Genomic DNA, 19,738 nt, shown 5'->3' on the forward strand with positions numbered 1-19,738 from the left:
CCACATGCTTTGTGGCCAAAAACCAAAATATAAAACAGAAGCAATGTTGTAACAAATTCAATAAAGATTTTTTAAATTGTTCCCATCAAAAAAAAAATCTTTAAAAGGGAACTTCATGGGTGGGGCCACCTGGCTCTTTAAAGTCATAGCTGTCAATATGTTTATTCGAGATGAATTATTTGAGCTGGATGTCTCTGAAATGGATGCCTGGGCAATCAGAAGTTTAACATCAGGCATTTACATTCAAAAAAGCTTAAGCTTATTGTTAGGCACCCACACTACACAGGTGCTGGTGAAATACTGTCTATTTTTGCATTAGTGCTTTTTCCTTTAAAAATTAATTCAATTTTAGAGGAGGGAGAGTATGAGCTCTTTCTTCACTGAAGATCCAAATCTGTCCATGAGCTCAGGTTTGAAGGATGAGATAGTGGAAATGGATGAAAACCAGGCAGCATGACCTCCAGGAAAGAGATCTCAAATTGCACAGATATTTGTATGAACCAGCTTGGAAGGCATAAGGAAGAATGGACCAAGAGGAGAGGGTGGGTGAGTAGATAGCAGTGAGGTTGCCAGTCAGTCAGTCAATTCAGTCGCTCAGTCATGTCCAACTCTTTGTGACCCCATGGACTGCAGCATGCCAGGCTTCCCTGTCCATCACCACTCCCAGAGTTTGCTTAAACTCATGTCCATTGAGTTGGTGATGCCATCCAACCATCTCATCCTCTGTCATCCCCTTTTCTTCCTGCCTTCAATCTTTTCCAGCATCACGGTCTTTTCCAATGAATCAGTTCTTCACATCAGGTGGCCAAAGTATTGGGAGTTTCATCTTAAGCATCAGTCCTTTCAATGAACACCCAGGACTGATCTCCTTTAGGATGGACTGGTTGGATCTCCTTGCAGTCCAAGGGACTCTCAAGAGTCTTCTCCAACACCACAGTTCAAAAGCATCAATTCTTTGGTGCTCAGCTTTCTTTATAATCCAACTCTCTATAGAGAGTTCTAGCATGGTGCTAAGAGGGAATAGGTTTGTTCAGGAGAGTTGGGGTCAGCTCTCTGGCTGTTGGAAAGATCCCTCTAGGGTCTATAAGTGAAATAGGGAAGGGACTGGAGGTCAGTGGGTGAGGAAATATGCTGGAAGAATTGACAGATAAACATGAGGCAAGGAGATAACCCCAGAGAGATTATAAGATGCTGTATTATGAACTGAATGCCAGGCTGAGGGGTTAGTCTTTCCCTGGGGAGACTCCAAAGAGTTCTGGGATGGAGAATGACGTCAATAAGTTGCCACTCTGTCCTCTGTTCCTGGTGTAAAAAATGAATAAACGGAAGCCTCAGAGTCCAGAAGGGGAAGCTCTCACTAGCTGTGATGATGCCAGAGCCCAACAGGAAGAAGGAAGACTCCTTCCTTCCTGGCAAGGACTCAGCCAATGAAAAGCCATGGACTCAGTGTTTCCTCTAGCCCTCCACTTCCTCTGCCCCTTTATAAAAGCGGTCTCCTTCCCTCCTTGAATTGGAACTTGCTCATGGCTCTGCATTGTTGCAGACCCCAAGCTGCAATTCTGGGCTAATGCCAAATTAAACCCACCTTTGCTGAGAAATAGCTGGCTGTCTACTTGTTTCACATCAACACTAGTCACCCTCAGAAGAACTTGATGGGAGGACCTTTCAATTTAAAAGGAAGAGGAAGCAGCAGACACTACGCACACGCCATGTGATGGGACCTCTGTTCGTTGCTTTTAATGTGTTCTTCCTTTTTTTCCTTTGAGGTTTTTCCCCTTTATTCTTTTTATATGATCTTTCTTTAATGTTCACCAACTGGGAGGTAAGACACATGATCTCTGACTTACAGAACAGAAAACCCGAGACAGACAGGTGGACCGAGTTGCTTGATGACGATGCCTCAGGAAGTGCTGGAACCTGCCTGTGAGCCCAAGTTTCTCTAATCCCATCACCTGTCTTCTTTCTGCTCTACCTGGGGACGCTCATACAGTGGTTAGATATTGCCACCAAGGCTTTGTCAGCTAGTCCCTGACCTCTCCTTGTCCCCACAGGCGCTGTGGTTCCCCCAGCTGGGACCGAGGTCTGGATGAGCCCTCATTAGCTTGTTTTGATCTCGGAGTACTCGGTGCTGGTCTCCTCCTGCTCCTGAGGCTCCCGAGATGTCATCTCATGAAAGCTGAGGGAGGCATAATGGAGCTCTTCCTGTTCCCCTGGGGGTGGGGCGTCCTCTGCAGGGGACAGCACCGTCTGGTCAGGGGGGCTGTCTGAGCAAGGCTTTTGCCTGGAACCCTGAGTAAAAGGGAGAAAAAGGAGTCAGAGAAGGAGTAAGCAGGCATGATCCCCTAAGGAAAGTTCAGCAGATGGGACGTTTATTCATTCATCTTCTTATTCCTCACATGCTTCCTGTGAACTCAAATACTCACTCATTCGTTTACAATTTTGTCAAGATTGACTGGGCCATATTGCAGGCTTATGAATCCTATTTTAACCTTCAGTAAGAGTGATATTCTTTTTTTTTTTTTCCATTTATTTTTATTAGTTGGAGGCTAATTACTTTACAATATTGTAATGGATTTGTCATACATTGATATGAATCAGCCATATATTTACACGTATTCCCTATCCCGATCCCCCCTCCCACGTCCCTCTCCACCCAATTCCTCTGGGTCTTCCCAGTGCACCAGGCCCGAGCACTTGTCTCATGCATCCAACCTGGGCTGGTGATCTGTTTCACCCTAGATAATATACATGTTTTGATGCTGATCTCTCGAAACATCTCACCCTCGCCTTCTCCCACAGAGTCCATGGAGTGATATTCTTATTATTCCCATTTTACAGGTAGGAAAATTGAGGTGGGGGAGAGGTGAAGTAACTTGCCCAAGGTCACTCGTAGAGTGGATGGCAGAGCTAGGATTCAAACCCAGGCCTGCTGTTTCCTTGACATTGTACCCTGTACCAAGTCCTGGGTGAGAGGCCAAAGGAGCAGTGTGAGAAAACAGACATAGACCCTGACCTCAGGCAGCTTGCAGTCGGCGAGGAGGACTGGATTAGAGACAAGTAAACACAGCTAATTTCTAACTCCAGTGTGACTTACGAACTAGCTTGTGCAGAAACCAGAAGAGACAGCAATTCTGGATCTTGGACCTGGGTTCCATAAAACAAAAATGAAAATAAAGCAGGACCCAAGTCTCCCAGAAGAGAGGGTACCCAGACACTGGTGTGCCATTCTCTTTTCTCTGAGTCTGTCCACACACACCTACACCATCATGCTATAGACGAGTGTGTTGACAGTAACATTAGCCTTCAAACAGTAGCTTATAAAGAAAACAAAAAAGAATTCCAGGTTAGGGAAAAATGGTTTCACGACCTCAGAAAAAAAATAGCATATCTAGACAGAACTGTCCATATTAGGCATGAGCAAGATGAAATGACAAAACAGCTAGGGTCTTGACCCTTCTGTAGCCAAAGAGGGAGAAATAAGAACATATGTCTGTTAATAGCCTTACCATATATCAAAAGGGGATTGAATTGATCCTCAGAAGATAACATGGGCTTCCCAGGTCATGCTAGTAAGTAAAGAATCCGCCTGCCAGTGCAAGAGACACAGATTCCATCCCTGGTTAGGGAGATCCCCTGCAGTAGGAAATGGGAACCCGCTCCAGTATTCTGGCCTGGGAAATCCCATGGGCAGAAGAGCCTGGTGGGCTGCAGTCCATGGGGTTGCAAAGAATCAGACACGATTAGGTGGCTGAGCATGCATAAGACGAGGAGAGAGCACTATGTTCATTCCTTCATCCAGCACCCTTTCTGAGTGCTGGTTATGAGCTAGGTGCCACTAAGTGCTGTTCTTTCAAATGAGGACATATGGGGAAGTGAAACTGCCCCAAATACCTGCCTGCGTGCCCAGTTCCTCATTAGAGAGGGGAATAGTAACATTAGGTAAGAGTGGTAAGCAATTTCCCATGACCTAGGCATATTTCTAAGCACTTCTTGTAGCAACCTAATGAAACAGGTACCAGCACAGCAACGGTCTCATTTCCAGAAGAGAAAATGCAGAAGCAGAGAGGTTAACTAACTTGTCCAAGGTCACACAGCTTGGAGGTGCTTGAATCCAGAACTTGGACACAGGAGGATGAACTCCAGGGACCATGCAGCTTATTGCTTCACTATTCTGCCTACAGTAGCAAAGTTACAGAAAGGTTGAGAGAGCTGACTTATCAGGAAAAAAACCCTGATGCTGCGAAAGATTGAAGCCAAAAGGAGAAGTCGGGGGAGAGGATGAGACAGTGAGATAACACCACTGACTCAATGGACATGAATTTGAGCAAACTCCGGGAGACAATGGAGGAGAGTCCATGGCGTGCTGCAGTTAATGCGGCTGCAAAGAGTCTGACACGACTTCGCAGCTGAGCAGCGACAACAACAACGTAATGGGGAAAACAAAGCTCTAGTAGGGTTCCTGTCGAGATAGTGAATTCACACGTACCACTGGCTCTGCTCACCAAGATCCAACAATCAAAAACTATAGATGGAACTATGGGATGACAAAATTTTATAAATCAACTGTCAGTGGATTCATTAATCAGTTGATCACTCTGAGGTTCCTGGGGGGAAGTAAAAGCTAATTTGAACACATGGGGCCTGGGAGGTGACATGCTATAGCCCAGGGCTAGGGAAGCTGGCTTGTTGATGAGAGGAAGAACAGGTTCCCTCAGATGTGCTTGAATTCTGCTCCCTTCTCTCCTCCACCCTTGCCTTGGGACAATCATTGCCTGCAGAATTCAGAGAGCGTGGACCAGACGGTGATGTGCATGTGGGCAGAGGTGAGAGCTGGATGAGCACCGAGGGCTCCCTGGGGTGAAGACAAGGAGAGCCGCCGCGGAGCCTCACTGGCCTTTGGGACTCTTGTCCTCCCTCTCTTCTTTCCAAACTCCAGAGTCTGGTGGATCAAAATCCACAGAGGTTTTGGATCAAAACCCAAAGCTCCTTCTCCTTGAAGTTGAAGGCAAAGGGGTGACTTACACTGCTTTTTCGGGGGTGGGGGGACAGGAAGTGGGACTGATGGACAGTGGTTTTGGTGCTCCGGGCACTCCACGCTGCAACTGGTCCCCGTCACTCCTTTGAGCCAACACAGGCCAGCATCTGCCCTTCACCTTCACCCAATCAACAGTCCAGACCAGAAAGCTAACATCCCAGGGGAAGATGCCCCTCCCAGGTCAGAGGGCTGAGCACCTGCAAAGTGTAAATGCCCCGGAAGAAAAACCAAGCAAAGGAGGCTAGGAACATCATGGACCTTCAAAGAACAAGTATTAGAACACTCTGATCAAGAGTTTTAAACTAAGCATGATAAATGCACTAAGAGGAGTAAGTGCTGACGTTACATCGTGAACGTGAGAATAAGAAATTACGCTGCTCTCTCAATTCCTCCCATCCTCTCCTTCGCCAGCAGTGCCCACGAGTCTGTTCTCTCTATGTATTATCATATGTAAGCTAGATAGCAAATGGGAAGTTGTTGTATAACACAGAGAGCTCAACCTGGTGCTCCGAGACCACCTAGAGGGGTGGGATGGGGTGGGGGGGTGGCAGGGAGGTTCAAGAGGGAGGGGACACGTGTACACTTGTGGCTGATTTACGTTGTTATATGGCAGAAACCAACACAACATTGTAAAGCAATTGTCCTCCAAATAAAAAAAAGCAACAGGAAACGAAATTATGTACATCACTCAGTAACGATGTAGTATTTCCAAATGGTGACCTATTGTAACTAGACAGCATGGTGATCATTTTGAAACAGAAATATCCAATCACTTATACTTCAAAAACGAAGAAACAAGCAAACCCAGAGAAAAAGAGATCAGATTTGTGGTTACCAGAGGCAGAAGGTGGGGCTGGAGAAACTGAATGAAGGTGGTCAAAAGGTACAAACTGCCAGTTATAGGAAAAATAAGTACTAGAGAGGTAATGTAGAACATAATCATTAGAATTAACTCTGCTGTATGTTATATATGAAAGTTATTCAGAGTAAATCCTAACTGTTCTCATTGCAAGGAAAATATTTTTTTCTGTTTCTTTAATTTTTTATCTGTATGAGATGATGGATGTTCACTAAACTTACTGGGCTAGTCATTTCATGATGTATGTAAATCAAATCATTATTCTGTACACCTTAAACTTATACAATGCTATACGTCCAATATATCTCAGTAAGACTGGGAGGAAGAAAAGAAAATTATACACATCAGTAATTATGTACATAAAATGTAGAACAAGAAGTTATGTAATCATGTAAGTTACATAAAAAGGAAATGTGTGTGCAGTTCCATAAAACGTGGAAATATGATGTCTGAGACATAAAAATAGGAAGAATCCAATGATGGGATGAAGAATAGAATGAATACAACTGAAGTACATCAGGGAGCTAGAAGAACGTTTGAAGTCTCCCACAGAAGGAAGCAGGGGAAGATGAAGAACAGAACACACAAAAATAAAAGTTATGAATGACGAAGGAAGTAGAAAATCTCAACATTCAGATTGTAATAGTCCCCAGATGACATGCTCTTGGGGGGGCCACACCACCGACGTGTGGGATCTTAGTTCCCCGGCCAGAGATCAAACCTGTGCCTCTACACTGGGGGCATGGAGTCTTAACCGCTGAACCACCGGGGAAGCCCCATTAGTCCCCAAATGAGATAAAAATGAAACCCAAAGAGGAAGAGATATTTGGACAAAAATAGCGGAGATAAAATTGTCAGAATCACAGAAAACTAAACCACGTCAGCACAAAGTACCTCGCAAACACAAGAAAAAAGACAAGGAAAAGCCCACAACCAAAGAATGTACAGTTCATCTTAAGATTGTCAAAACCAAGGAGAAACATGCAAATGTTTGCAAGGAGAATGAGTGGGTTACCTGCCAATGTGTGAGACCCGAGACCTCTTACAGGGATATCGGGTACAGGAAACAGTGAATCAAGTGTTCAGAGTATCAAAAGAAAACCACCTTGATCCTGGGATTGAGAGCCTATCAAATGAAATTCAACTGTGGGGGCATAAAAATATTTCAGACGCAAGCCTCAATACAGGAAATCCCAAGCTACAAACACGTTAGGAGATAGAACTCAAATACAAAGAATGCAAATAAAAGTAAGAAAACTGAGAAACCACACACGATGAATATAAGATACCAACGTGATCAGATTACCTCAGTAAAATGTGTAGCTGTGTATTTTTTTTTAAATGAGCAGAGAATAGAAAAATGGTGAGTGTGTTCCTAATCACGCAGAATGAAAACTGGAGATCTAGAAAGAACCAGCATGGCCGTAGAAGGTTAATGGAGGGGACACCAAAAGATATAAAAGCACTCGAGTTCCTTTTGTTAGGTGTAAGACAGAGAAGTTACATTTTTTTTTTTTTAATAAGAGACGAGAAAATGAAATGTTGAAAAAAAAAATGGAACCAAGCAAAAGGAGAAGTTGAAAAAGCACAAAGAAATCCACTTATATCAAGAACCACAATAAATAACAAATAGCGTGAACTCGACCGAGGATGTCAAATTGGATTTTCAAATACCTTGTTATAGGGCTTTCCTGGTGGCTCAAGGGTAAAGAATCTGCCTGTCAATGTAGGAGACACGGGTTTGATCCCTGAGTCCAGGCAGATCCCACATGCCTCATGGCAAATAAACCCAAGAGCCAGAATTACTGAGCCTGTGCTCTAGAGGCCAAGATTCACAACAAGAGAACCCAGAGCAATGAGAAGCCTGTGCACCACAACGAGAGGGGAGCCCTTGCTGGCCACAGCTAGAGAAAAGCTTGTGCAGAGTGAAGGCCCAGCACAGCCAAAATAATAAATAAAATTAAGAAAAAACAAACCTAGTCATACACTATTCAGAAGAATCATTGCTAAAGCATTAAAAAAAAAAATGTTAGAGGCGGGTGGGGAGAGGAAAGGATGGAAAAATATCAGATATCTAACTAACCAATGACAAAGCGGTGTGTCTATCTTAAGATCTACCCAAACAGATTTGAAACAAAATGTATCACTAGGGACAGAGACAACCACAGGTGTGGTTAAATGTGAGAAGATATGCTACTTCTGAACGCTACACTTTTAATTTAAAAGCACATCATCTGTAAGAAATACATTTGGTAGAACTCCAGGAGAAAATTGACAAGTAAACTATCATAAGAGTTCAAATAATGATAGTTCAGGAAGACCTATTAGTAAAGATTTGGATTTGAACAATACAGTGAACACACACTGGCCTATTGATCTTCGTTGGAATTTATGAAATAGAAAATATATATTTTTCTTAAGCATATAGGAACTATTTACAGAAATTCTTCACATAACCAGGTCACAGATAAAGTCTCAACAAAGTTAAAAAGTAGGTGTCATCAAAACAATGTACTCTGACAAAACTCAATTTAGTTAGAATTTAAGGATGGAAAGATGTTTTAAAATTCCCATACATTTGGATTTTTTTTTGTATTAAAATTTTTTTAAATTTATTTATTTGGCTGCACTGGGTCCTAGCTGCAGCATGTGGGATCTAATTCCCTGACCAAGGATCAAACCTGGGCCCCCTTCATTGGGAGCTCAGAGTCTTAGCCATTGGACCACCAGGGAAGTCCCCTACATTTGAATTTTTTAAAATCCCCAATAATTTAAGATTCCAAAAGAAATCACAATAGGGTTTTAGCAATGTTTAGAACTGAATGGTACTAAAATAACACATTTAAAAATGTGTGAGGTGAAATTAAAGTGGTGTTTTGAGAGAAATTTATCCATAAACATTTTTATAGTGAAAGAAGGGTGCAATATATTAATAAGCTAATTTGTTGTTGCTTAGTTGCTAAGTCCCATCTGACAAACTCTTTTGCCAGAGTATAATGGAGTATAGCCATACCAGGCTCCTCTGTCACATGGGATTTCCCAGGCAAGAATACTGGAGTGGGGTGCCATTTCCTTCTCCAGGGGATCTCCCCGACCTAGGGATCAAACCCTGGGTCTCCCGCATCGCAGGCAGATTCTTTACCACCTGAGTCACCAGGGAAACTCCCAAAGGGGAATTAATCCTAATTAAACAGAATGCAATTAAGAGAATACTACTCATAACCTTTTGTCAACAAATTATAAAACTTAGATGAAGTGAACAAACTGTTATCTCACTAACAGACACACAAAATGACTGAGTTAGAAAAACCACATATAAAGACAAGGGCAGACCCAGGCGGGTTATACAAGTGATACTTACTAATCATTCAAGAAACAGATCATTTCAATTTTATACACTCCCTTTCAGATAATATTAATAGAAAAAATGGGAAGATTCTACAATTCCTCAATATTATCTTGGTACCCAAACAAGGAAACAACAAGAGGAGAAAGGAAGACAGAAGTCCATTTTACTCTTGCATACAGACGCAAAAGTGCTCAACAAAACATTAGCAAACTGAATCTGCTAGAGTTTTAGAAAAGGAAAAAAAAAATACTCACTGTGAACAATTTCATCTTTTCTCAGGAATGCTAGTTTCAAAATAGAAAATGTTGAACTGTTTTGCTCACCACTGGTAACAGATTATGGGGAAAATCATATCAGTAGATGTATCTGAAAAGTTCAACTGAGATGTGTGATATAAACTTAAAGTTATTTAGTGATAGAAAAGAACTTCCTTACCCTGATGAAGACTGTCTATATAAGCCATGACAGTTAAAAGCAAGAATATCACAAATTTTTCAGATGGTAACTTTATCTCTGAAAAAGGATGATTCAGCAGGGTTACAAGTAAGATATAAGAATTTTCCAGCTACCCAAGCAACAAGATTCTAAATGACACTCAAGACCAATTTGAGATTTTTTTAAATTACAAAATAAACCCTCACACTTAAAAATTTTTTTCTCATTCTGCATACAGCAATGAGCAATCAGAAAATGCATTTTCAGTAGTAATAATAACTAGTATTTAGGAAGAAAAAAAATAGCAAAAAATGACCAAGATCTGTGTGAAGGAATTCTCCATCTTTCTTGGAAACATTTTTTAAAAAGACTTAAATGAATAATCTGTCCTCTTGGATTAGAAGACTTGAATTCACAAACAAATACACTCTTCCTGGATTGACCTATAGGTTCAATGCAATTCCAATCAAAATTCCAACAGGAGTATTTTGGGGAACTTGACATACTGATTTTAACATTTAAATAGAACGGCAGAGGTCCAAGAATAGTCAAGACAACTTTGAAAGAAGGTTCAGGAGAAGGCCTTGCTCTATCAGATACCAGGACTTATTTTTGAGCCTATAGACTCTGTTGAATGTAGACACAGTTCTGACTCAAGGACAACAAAATTGATCATTGGAATAGAAGAGGTCACAGAAAGAGGACCACCCACATGTGGAATTTTGATGAACGGCAGATCCACAGGGGAGGAAGTGAAGGACTATTTTGCAAAAAAAGAAGGAACATATATAGGTCAACATTGTACACCACACAGAAAAATCAACTTCCTGTAGATGAAGTCTTTAAATGTCAAAAGGAAAACAGAAAACTTTTAGTAGAAACTATCCTTGAATATCTTTCTACATCTTAAGATGGGAAACAATTTCTTAAACCCCAAAGTTCTTATTACAATTAAGAACTTATCATCATCAAACGTCACCTTTAAAAAGGTAAAGTACAAGCTACTCACTGGGAGAAGATATTTACAATGTACATAATCTTTTAAAAGCATAAAAATGCATAAAGCTCTCAAACAAATTTAATAAGAAAAAGTCAAACATTCAGTAGGAAAATGGGCTGTTAATGGGACCAGGCATTTTATAGAAAAGATGTCCATACGCCACTGAAGCTTTAGAGAGATTTTCATCTTCATTGGTAACTAAGGAAATGCAAATCAACACCATGGTGAGAATGTGAGATGACCAGAAAAAAAAATTGAGAAAACCAAGTGTTGCAGAGTTTGTAGATTAAGAGAATCTGATAGGCATAGATGACAGTATGAGTGAATACAGTTGCTTTGGAAAATATTTGTCATGATCTTCTAAAAAGGAACTTTAGAGACCCTATGACCTAGTAATTAAATTCCTAAGTAACACTAAAGGAAAACTCTCACATGTGAATGCAAAGAGACATGAATAAAGATTGTTCGTAATTGCAACACCAGGAAACAACTCCAGTGTCCATCAATAGGAGCTTGGATAATAGACATAATCATAAAATGCATCATTATACAATGGGGAACTGCAACTTTGTGCAAAAACATGAATGAATCTTTGCTATGTAAGACTGTATCTACAAAGCAAGTCCAAGAAGAGTACCTGGCACGTGGCACCCTTTGTAGGTTCAGAAGCAATTAAACTAAAGAGTGTATATTTTGGGTAAACATATATGTGGTAACACCAGCAACAAAATGTTCAGAGCAGTGGTTACTGGGGGCGGGTCAGAGTAGAAGGGTAGATGAAAGTTATCGTCAGTGTTTTAAGTCTCAGGTTGGATGGCAGGTTTATACGTGTTTATCATATCATGTGTAATGATGAGTAAGTAAAAGTGAATACTGCTTGTTCCATTGATACTAGCTCAGTGATGAACAAAGCATTTTGGATAAATCCATTTAGAGCAACACAAGCCCAATTTTAAAAAAGGGAACAGGGGTCTTGCTGGACAGGGATGGGAGTGAGAGAAAATTACAGCCCTCGTTCTCAAGGACTTTACAAATACGATGAGAAGGTGGAGACGCAGTGATGTTGTGTGATGTCGTGTCGGGGATGGACACAGGACTCAGTGGGTGGAGAGAAGGAAGGGATGGACCCTGACAGGAAGGGAGAAGACAAAGGTTCCCAGAGTAAGAGATGGTGACCTTGCAGCTGGAAGGAGGCGGCGAGGTGGATGGTTGAACTGGGAAAGCGAGGGCAGCTCAGGTAGTGAAGGGAAAGTCGCTCAGTCGTGTCCGACTCTTTGCAGCCCCATGGACTGTACAGTCCATGGGATTCTCCAGGGCCAGAATACTGGAGTGGGTAGCCGTTCTCTTCTCCAGGAGATCTTCCCAACCCAGAGATCGAACCCAGGTCTCCTGCATTGCAGGTGGATTCTTTACCATCTGAGCTACCAGGGAAGCCTAGTTCAGGTAGAAGGAACTGTATAATTCAAAGGCTCCAAGTCACAAAGGAATAGATCTCTTTGGACACAGGGAGAAGGCCAGTGTAGCTGGACCCTAGGGCAGGACCAGTGGCTGGAGCAGCCGTCAGGGGAGGGAGACCCCAGGAAGGACATCATATATCAGACCAACGATTATGACTTGATTCTCTAAGTGGTGGGAGCAAGCAAGAGCTTTGAGACTCCAGAATGGCTGGAAAGTACTGGTTTGGGGGGAGATAGTTCTAGCAGCCTGTATCCAGTAAAGAAGTGAATAGGCTCAGTGGTCAGCAGAGGACCACTGGGCCTGGGAGATGAAGCGGAAGATCAGAAGGGAAGCCAGCTCCCAGGTGTCTGCCTGGGGGAACAGGCAGGAGCAGGAACTACTGGCAGACTTAGCCTGAATCTGCCAAATGGACATGCCTGGGGCCCCCACGGCCGGAGAAGACGCCCACATCACTCACCCAGGCGACGGTACCCATGACTGGGTCTTCATCATCCACACCCTCTGGTCTCGTGGCTGCCTGCTTTCTGCGGGCTTTCACTCTAAGAGAAGAAACCGGTGCACTGCAGTCAGGGCGGCTCAGACAAAGGTGGGCAAGCTGCCCCCCACCGCCCCCAATATGACGGCTCGGGCACCCAGACCCTGAAACACCCTCAGAGGCCTTCCTGATGCAGAAGTAAGCGCTTCATCTTCTTGGATGACCAGGACTGTGGCCAAGACTGAATTTCCATCATTAGAGACTCGACTTACAAACTTGTCCATGAATGTCATTATTATTGATACATGGTGGCCAAGACGTGGAAACAATCCAAATGTCCATCAGTGGATGAATGGATGAGTAGCATCTGCTCCACTCATCCAAGGGAGCATTTTTTGGAAATAAAAAAGAATGAAGGAGACATCCCTGGTGGTGCAGGGGATGAAAATTCCCCTGCCAATGCAAAGGACACAGGTTCGATCCCTGGTCTGGGAAGATTCCACGTGGCTCTGAGCAACTAAGCCGGTGGGCCACAGCTACTGAGCCTGCGCTCTAGAGCCCTCGAGCTGCAGTTCTGGAAGCCCGCACACCTCAGAGCCTGCGCTCTGCAATAAGAGAAGCCAGGGCAGTGAGAAGTCTGTGTACCGCAACCAAGACCCAGCACAGCCAAAAATTAATGAATTAATTTTTTTTTAAACGGAATGAAGGACTGCCATGCGTGAACCTTGAAAACATCACGCAAAGTGAGAGAAGTCGGTCACATGGGACCACACATTTTATGATTGTGCTTATTCGAAATGTCCAAACCAGACAACTCTAGAGAGACTGGAAACAGCCCAGGGCAGAGGATGGAATGAAGAGGATGACCAGGGGTGTGGATTTCCTTTCGGTTTCTCTTTCATTTGGGGCTAATGCAAAAATTCTGTCAAAATCATTGTCATAGACATGTAGCTCTGAATAGACTAAAAACCAATGAACTGTACACTTTAATGCATGGGAATTACATCTCGCTAAGGCTGTAAACCCCCTCTGAATCCAGTCTGCGCTTCTCCGCATTTCTGGGATTAAGGGACCGCTTTCCACACTCCCTACCACACCCCTCCCTATATGTCCCCAGAACACAGACTTACATGAAAAACAAAAGGAGACACAAGCACGCAGACAGCAGGGCCCCCGCACCAGCGCCTCCGAGAGCCCCAAGAACCAGGAATGCAGGTCTCCCTGGGGGGAAGATGGCCAGGAGATGATCGCGCTCCCAAGATTCAGGCTCTTGCCCTCCCGCCTCCTTGCAGAACTTTCTAGAGAGCCTCTTCAGGCCTGAGAGGGAGCCCCCGGTCCTAGCAAGCACCCTCTGTCCCAACTCCAGCCCCTCTCCCCTCAAGCATCATCTTCTACGATCATAACTCCTGCTTCTGCCCCTCTATGCCTCTCCCCCCAACAGACCCCTGACCTGGCAGCAGCAGGACAGACCAACTCCGGGCCCCGTGGACGTTCAGGGCCTCGCAGCTGAGGCTGAGGCTGGAGCTGAGCCCCTCGCGGAGGCTCAGGGAACTGTTGGTCCAGGGCCCGGCGGAGCCGGAGCTGACCTCGAAGGAGGCGTTGCTGAAGTTCCCCTCCAGCAGCCCCTCGCCCAGCCGCCAGCGCAGGGAGGCGGCCGGCCGGGCTCGGGAGGAGCAGCTGCAGCGCAGACCCTCGTCCTCCTGGGAGCAGGAGGGGCCCAGCAGCTGCGGGGGGGCTGTGGGGAGAGATGGGAGGGATCAGGGGTGCCTCTCCACTCCCTGGAACCCCAGCATCCTGTTCCCACGGCCCCCCATACTCACAGACCATGAAGAGGTTCAGGGAGGTATTTTGGGAGCCCAACGCGTTCTGAGCCCGGCAGGTGAACTCTGTCTCTGCACTTTCTAAATGCGGCAGCTCCAGGACCCCGGTGCTGGAGATGCGGGTGGCCTCCAGGGCTGGGGACCCCTGGAACCAGCCCAGCTGTGCAGGGGGGTTGCTGTCAGCGACACACAGCAGCTGCAGAGCTGGGGTCTCTGAGATGAGAACGGACGAGGTGTTCTGCAGAATCTTGAGGGCTTTGGGGGAAAGCGCAGCAGGAGAGCTGGGGGAGGCTGAGGTCTCCTCTCCCTTCCTTCCCAGGATCTCCTGGCCTCACTCTCTCCTCCCCTGGCCAGCCAGCTGGGTTCCCTGTGGTCCCAGGGCTGGACCTTCCCACCCTAAGCAGGCTGAGCCAACATGTCTGGGCCTCAAATCTTCCTCAGGGCAGGTTTGGCGTCTCAATGGGACAGGCCTGGGCTGTTTGGTGGGGAAAAAAACAGCCTCAAGGCTTGAGAAATTGATTCAGTGAAGGCAGTAGGAGATGGGACTAAGGAGGCTTTTGTGGAAGAAAACCACAGAATAGAACCATGGTGAAGGGAAATGGGTTTTGAACTGGGTGTGTGAGTGTGTAAATGTGTGGGGTGTATGTGTGCGTGCCTGTGTGTATGTGTGCATGAGTGCACATGTGTATGTCCATGTGTCTACGTGTGCATGATGGGTGCCTGAGCTGTGGGTATATCTCTGTGTATCTGTGTGTATGTGTGATGTGTATGTTCCTGTGTGTATGGGCGTTTCTGTGTGTGTCCCAGTGTATGTTCATGTGTATGTACTACATGTGTGTGTGCCTGTGTGTGTGAGTCTATGTGTGTATTGCAGATGTGTGTGGTCTAGTGCATGGGAGGTGGGGAAGGGTGGTGATTTTCTCCTTGCTCTTCCCACATCTGATCACATTCAGGCCCACTGCCACACCCCTTGGAGGCGGTCCCGGGAGCAGGACCCAGGCCTGGAGAGGAGAGGTCCTGTCCTACCTGTGACGTTTCTGAAGGAGAGGCTGATGCGGAGGTGCCTCGGAGCATCTGGGGCAGAAAGACATGGGCTTGCTGCAGAGGGAGGAGTGAGATGGAAACTGACCAGCACCCCAGGAGGGAAACCAGGAAGGAGGGTGGGAGTCCTTCACAGCCCCTCCCCACCTCAGCTCCCAGGGCTCAGACCCATAGAAGACTAGGTTGGCCTTCTCTCTGCACACACACACACACACACACCCCACCGCCCTCAGGGACCCCGCCGCCCCTCCACACTCACAGGAGACGTTGAGCTGGACGGTTCTCTCCAGGGTCACCTGAAGTCCCTGGAGTGTCACCCGACAGGTGAGTTTGCTGTCGTGGTCCTGGGGCCTTGGGGTGAGGGTGAGCTCCGGGGAGTGGATGGTGTTTAGGTCCATGGCATCAAGGGCATCCCCCACCCAGGAGAACAGGAGAGGGTGTCTGTCATCACAGGCTAGCGAGAGGCTGCAGGTCAGCTTTGTGGGGCGGCCGGACTCCAGAGGCTCCAGAAACTGGATGTTGGGTTTCTCTGGAAGAAGGGAGATGAGGAGACAGAGAGAGATGCCTGGACGCAGGGGTGTGGGGACCCAGAGGGTCAGGGTCACAACTCATTCCCAGTTCTGGCTCTCTTCTGAACCCTCAAACCCCAAGACCCGGAGCACCGAGGGCTCCTGTGCCCTGTTCCTGATCTAATGCAGGCGTCTCCATGTGCCAGGGTCCTCTCCTGGGCCCCCTCTCATACCTGTCACCTGCAAATTCAGCTTCTTATCATGGTAACTATATTTCTCATTAAGTCCTCTCTCCACTCGCAAGTAGTAGGCTCCTGAGTCGCTCAGCCTGGCCTCTTTGATGATCAGGGAGCAGTCCTTGTCCCTGGGGTCCCCGACGAGGCGGAATCGGCCCTGGGTCTCTGGTTTCACTCGTTTATTTCGGGCGTTTGTGGCCACAGCATCATCGTATGGGGTGTCCCCTTCCCGGAACCAGTAGATGGAGGGCTCAGCAGACCAATACGCTGAACTCCAGGGGTAGGAGAAGGCGCAGGACACGTAGACGTCCATGCATGCCTGCACCGTCACGGATTCCTGCACTCGGAGCTCGAACCCTGGAAGCTCCTGCAGGGACCCTGGGGGACACAGAGGCTCAGCGGCAGCTCCAGCCCCTCCCCACGCGTGCCCCCTCCCCCAGCCGTGCCCCCTCCCCCACCCCTCCCCCACTCACCCCCCCAGAGCAGGGGCAGCAGCAGCAGGGGCCCCATGTCGGCATCCGCCAGCGCAGAGCCGGTTCGGGTCCCTCTGCTGGGGAGGGAGGCGCCCCGAATGTGGGGAGGGAACGAGGAAGCCCCAACAGGAAGCCAGAGGGTGACGGAGACAGAGCCGTGGCAGGCACAGAAGGGGAACTTGGACGCCCCGGACCGTGGAGGAGGGGCGGCCCTGGGAAGGCAGGAGGTCCCAGCCCACACCCCATGCCCCACGCCGCAGGGGGAGATCCTGAGGCCCCCAGAGGCCGAGAGGCTTCACCGCACGGGGCTCTGACATGCCCACCCGTCCAGGGATGCTCGGGTCCACGGTGGGACCGCCCAGCGGCCCGCGCACCCAGAAAAGACAAACGGGGTCCAGCGCTGGTCCTCGGGTGGGACCGACCCTGCAACTGAGAAACGCTGGACTTTCTGAGAACGGTTTCTCAAAACCGTTCATACTTGGGTTGGAAGAGTCACACACGGTGGAGGGTGGAACCCAGGAAGGAAAGCTGAGCATGAAAAAAAAAAAGCTCCTTTGCCCAGAGGGGTTTTCAGAACACGGGCTGAGGGTCTTCATGGATCTGAGGATCTGTGGGACCAGCCGACCCGGACACAGGCCCAGGCAAAGTGGGGTGGAAAAGGACGAACTTTGCCCCATTCAGCTGGGACCCCAAAGTCGAAACCTCACACAGAAACACAGTTCATGACCCCTCACTCTGAATGGCCTTCTTTTCAAAGCCACATGAAGGTTTAACTCATGTGTGGAAACAACCTGTGAACTTACTGCCCTTTCAGGAAAAAATTCAAGTTTAGCAAGTTTGACTATGATTGTAAACGTTTTAGACACTTTCAGGAACAAGCCATGGGACTGATGGAAAGTTTTTTTATATTTATATAGAAATATTAACACATTTTTTACTTTCTTAAACTACAGAAACAAAAAGAAATGTCCATCAATCAATCGAGCCAGTGGAAATACTGTATCTTCTTTCTACTCTATCTTAGATATAATATAATTAATCTTATTTCTTTATATAATGGTCTTCTCTGCTGGCTCAGATGATAAAGAATCTGCCCTCAGTGCAGGAGACCAGGGTTCCATCCCTGGATCAGGAAGATCCCCTGGAGAAGGGAATGGCAACGCACTCCAGTATCCTTGCTTGGAGCATCCCATGGACAGAGGACTCTTACAGGCTACAGTCCATGGGATCGCAAAGAGTCAGACACGACTGACTAACACTTTATTAGTATAACACTCATGTTAATTAATATACATGACTATTCTCCTAAAAAGAGGCAATCAAAGAGGATCAGGCCAAAGGTGTGGGGAACAGGTGTTATGCAGGTGTGATACGGGTGCCTGACTCCTGAGAAAAATGGTATGGTGGCCCAGTGCTTAGGACTCCACTCTCACTGCCTCTGGCCCAGCTTCAATCCCTGGTCTGGGAACTAAGACCCGACAAGGCCTAGGTCATGGCTGATAAAAAACAGGAAGAAAGAAAAATAGTCTGCAATAAATGTCTTATCTTTTGGTTTTCAGCATTTTGTGTTTTGTGATTGATTACATAGCTTTCTCATTTCGAAAGAAACTCGGATGTGAGGTGCCTGTGATATTGAGACTTTTAGGAAATATATATTGGCCTTCATCCACAGTTCCTGGCTCACAGATTCATGAACTGTTGGAATTCTCTGACTGAAAAGAGACATGGCCGCTTCTGTGTTCACACATTTGCTGTTTGTTCTCAGGCCCTGAAAACACTTCAGGGCCACACCGGACCTGGGGGTCACATTCTGTATTTGGGGGCCATGTCTGTACTCTATTCAGTGACACCATTGTTTTGCCGAAGGAGGCATCTGAACACTTGAGTCAATGTCAGGCTCCACAGAACCCAGGACCGGCCCTGCCCAGGGTCCAGGTGATCAAGCGGGGACGGGCTCTCCCCCTTGCTCCTCAGCTGTTGCGGGAACATTGCTGGACAAGCAGGCACTGGAGGAGGCCGGGATCCGAGGGCCGGGCAGCACACCTTCCCAGCGGCCGGCGTCTAGCAAAGGCCAAGCTGGGCCGGTCAAAGAACAAGAAACAAGCGTGTTGGTGAGGCCGTGGGGTAAAGGGACCCTTGGGCACTGCTGGTGGGAATTGAATTGGTGCGGCCACTATGGGAACGCTCTGCAGGTTCCTCAAAACTAAAATAGAACCTCAAGCACTTTCACTTTTGGGCTTTTACAGAAAATGAAAACAGCAATTTTTTTGTTCTTAGAAGCGTTAGGTACTGTAGCGAAGACATGGAAACAACTTCCATATCCAATGATGAGTGAATGAATAAAGAAACCGCGGTGTGTGCATACACGTGATCATTCTTCAGCTATAAAACAGAAAGAAATCCTGCTTTTACAATACATGGATGGTATGCCAGGGCATTAGGTTAATGAAATATGTTAGACAGAGGAAGAAAAATGCTGTATGATCTCACAGGTGGGTGAAACTGAAAAGAAACAAACACTATAAAGTCATAGATACAGCGAAATAACTGGTGGTTCTCAGAGATAGAGAGCGGGGTCATTGGCAAAAATGGGCAAAAATGATCAGAAGGTACACATTACCAGGAGTAAAATAAATAAGTCATGGACATGTAATGTACACCATGGTGACTATATTTAAAATACTGAGGACACTAATACAGTTAACAATACTGTACTGTATATTGGAAAGTTGCTAAAAGATCAGATCTTAAAATTTGTCATCACAAGAAAAATATTTTAGCCTTATAGACATAAATGTTAATTAGGCATATTTGGTGATCATTTTGCAATATGTACATATATTAAATCATTATATTCTACACCTGAAACTAACACAATGTTATACCTGTATCTCAAAGAAAATATGTATCTATATATGTAAAAGATTTGAAAAATGTCAAGTTGGGAGCTTAGATTCGAGTGGTCCCAAACTAAGAGAGTGTTCCCTGTTTGACAGGCTCTACTGGCTTTTCAACACGTGCATAATCAATTACTTATGTTACATTTCC

At 46.0% G+C, this 19,738-nt stretch overlaps 1 protein-coding gene across 4 annotated transcripts; it reads right to left on the minus strand.

Moving 5' to 3' along the window:
* Window positions 1–1,712: 1,712 nt before the first annotated feature.
* On the minus strand, window positions 1,713–16,833 carry SIGLEC5 (sialic acid binding Ig like lectin 5). 4 transcript variants are annotated; one of them, XM_043435958.1, is made up of 9 exons: window positions 16,691–16,833; window positions 16,215–16,595; window positions 15,732–16,001; window positions 15,458–15,505; window positions 14,432–14,686; window positions 14,062–14,346; window positions 13,742–13,832; window positions 12,594–12,675; window positions 1,713–2,289 (listed from the first exon to the last, which is right to left on the minus strand). In XM_043435958.1, the coding sequence occupies exons 1-9, from the start codon at window positions 16,725–16,727 to the stop codon at window positions 2,098–2,100; spliced, it is 1,641 nt and encodes a 546-aa protein (XP_043291893.1). In that variant the 5' UTR covers window positions 16,728–16,833; the 3' UTR covers window positions 1,713–2,097. The 4 variants fall into 4 exon arrangements, with proteins under 4 accessions (XP_043291893.1, XP_043291891.1, XP_043291892.1 ...); XM_043435956.1 differs by having other exon boundaries at window positions 15,458–15,529; XM_043435957.1 differs by having other exon boundaries at window positions 15,732–16,007.
* Between the last annotated feature and the right edge of the window lie 2,905 nt (window positions 16,834–19,738).

This window comes from Cervus canadensis, chromosome 18 (genome assembly GCF_019320065.1).
Source record: "Cervus canadensis isolate Bull #8, Minnesota chromosome 18, ASM1932006v1, whole genome shotgun sequence".
NCBI lineage: Eukaryota > Metazoa > Chordata > Mammalia > Artiodactyla > Cervidae > Cervus > Cervus canadensis.

Bases quoted from the DNA above. Each gene is read 5' to 3' on its own strand.
- SIGLEC5 (XM_043435955.1), bottom strand. From the start codon at position 16,727: ATGGGGCCCCTGCTGCTGCTGCCCCTGCTCTGGGGGG. The intron at 16,596-16,690 runs GTGAGTGGGGGA...TGTGTCCCCCAG, and splicing joins GCTGCCCCTGCTCTGGGGGG to GGTCCCTGCAGGAGCTTCCA. The intron at 15,530-15,731 runs GTGAGTGTGGAG...CTCCCTCTGCAG, and splicing joins CGTCCAGCTCAACGTCTCCT to CAAGCCCATGTCTTTCTGCC.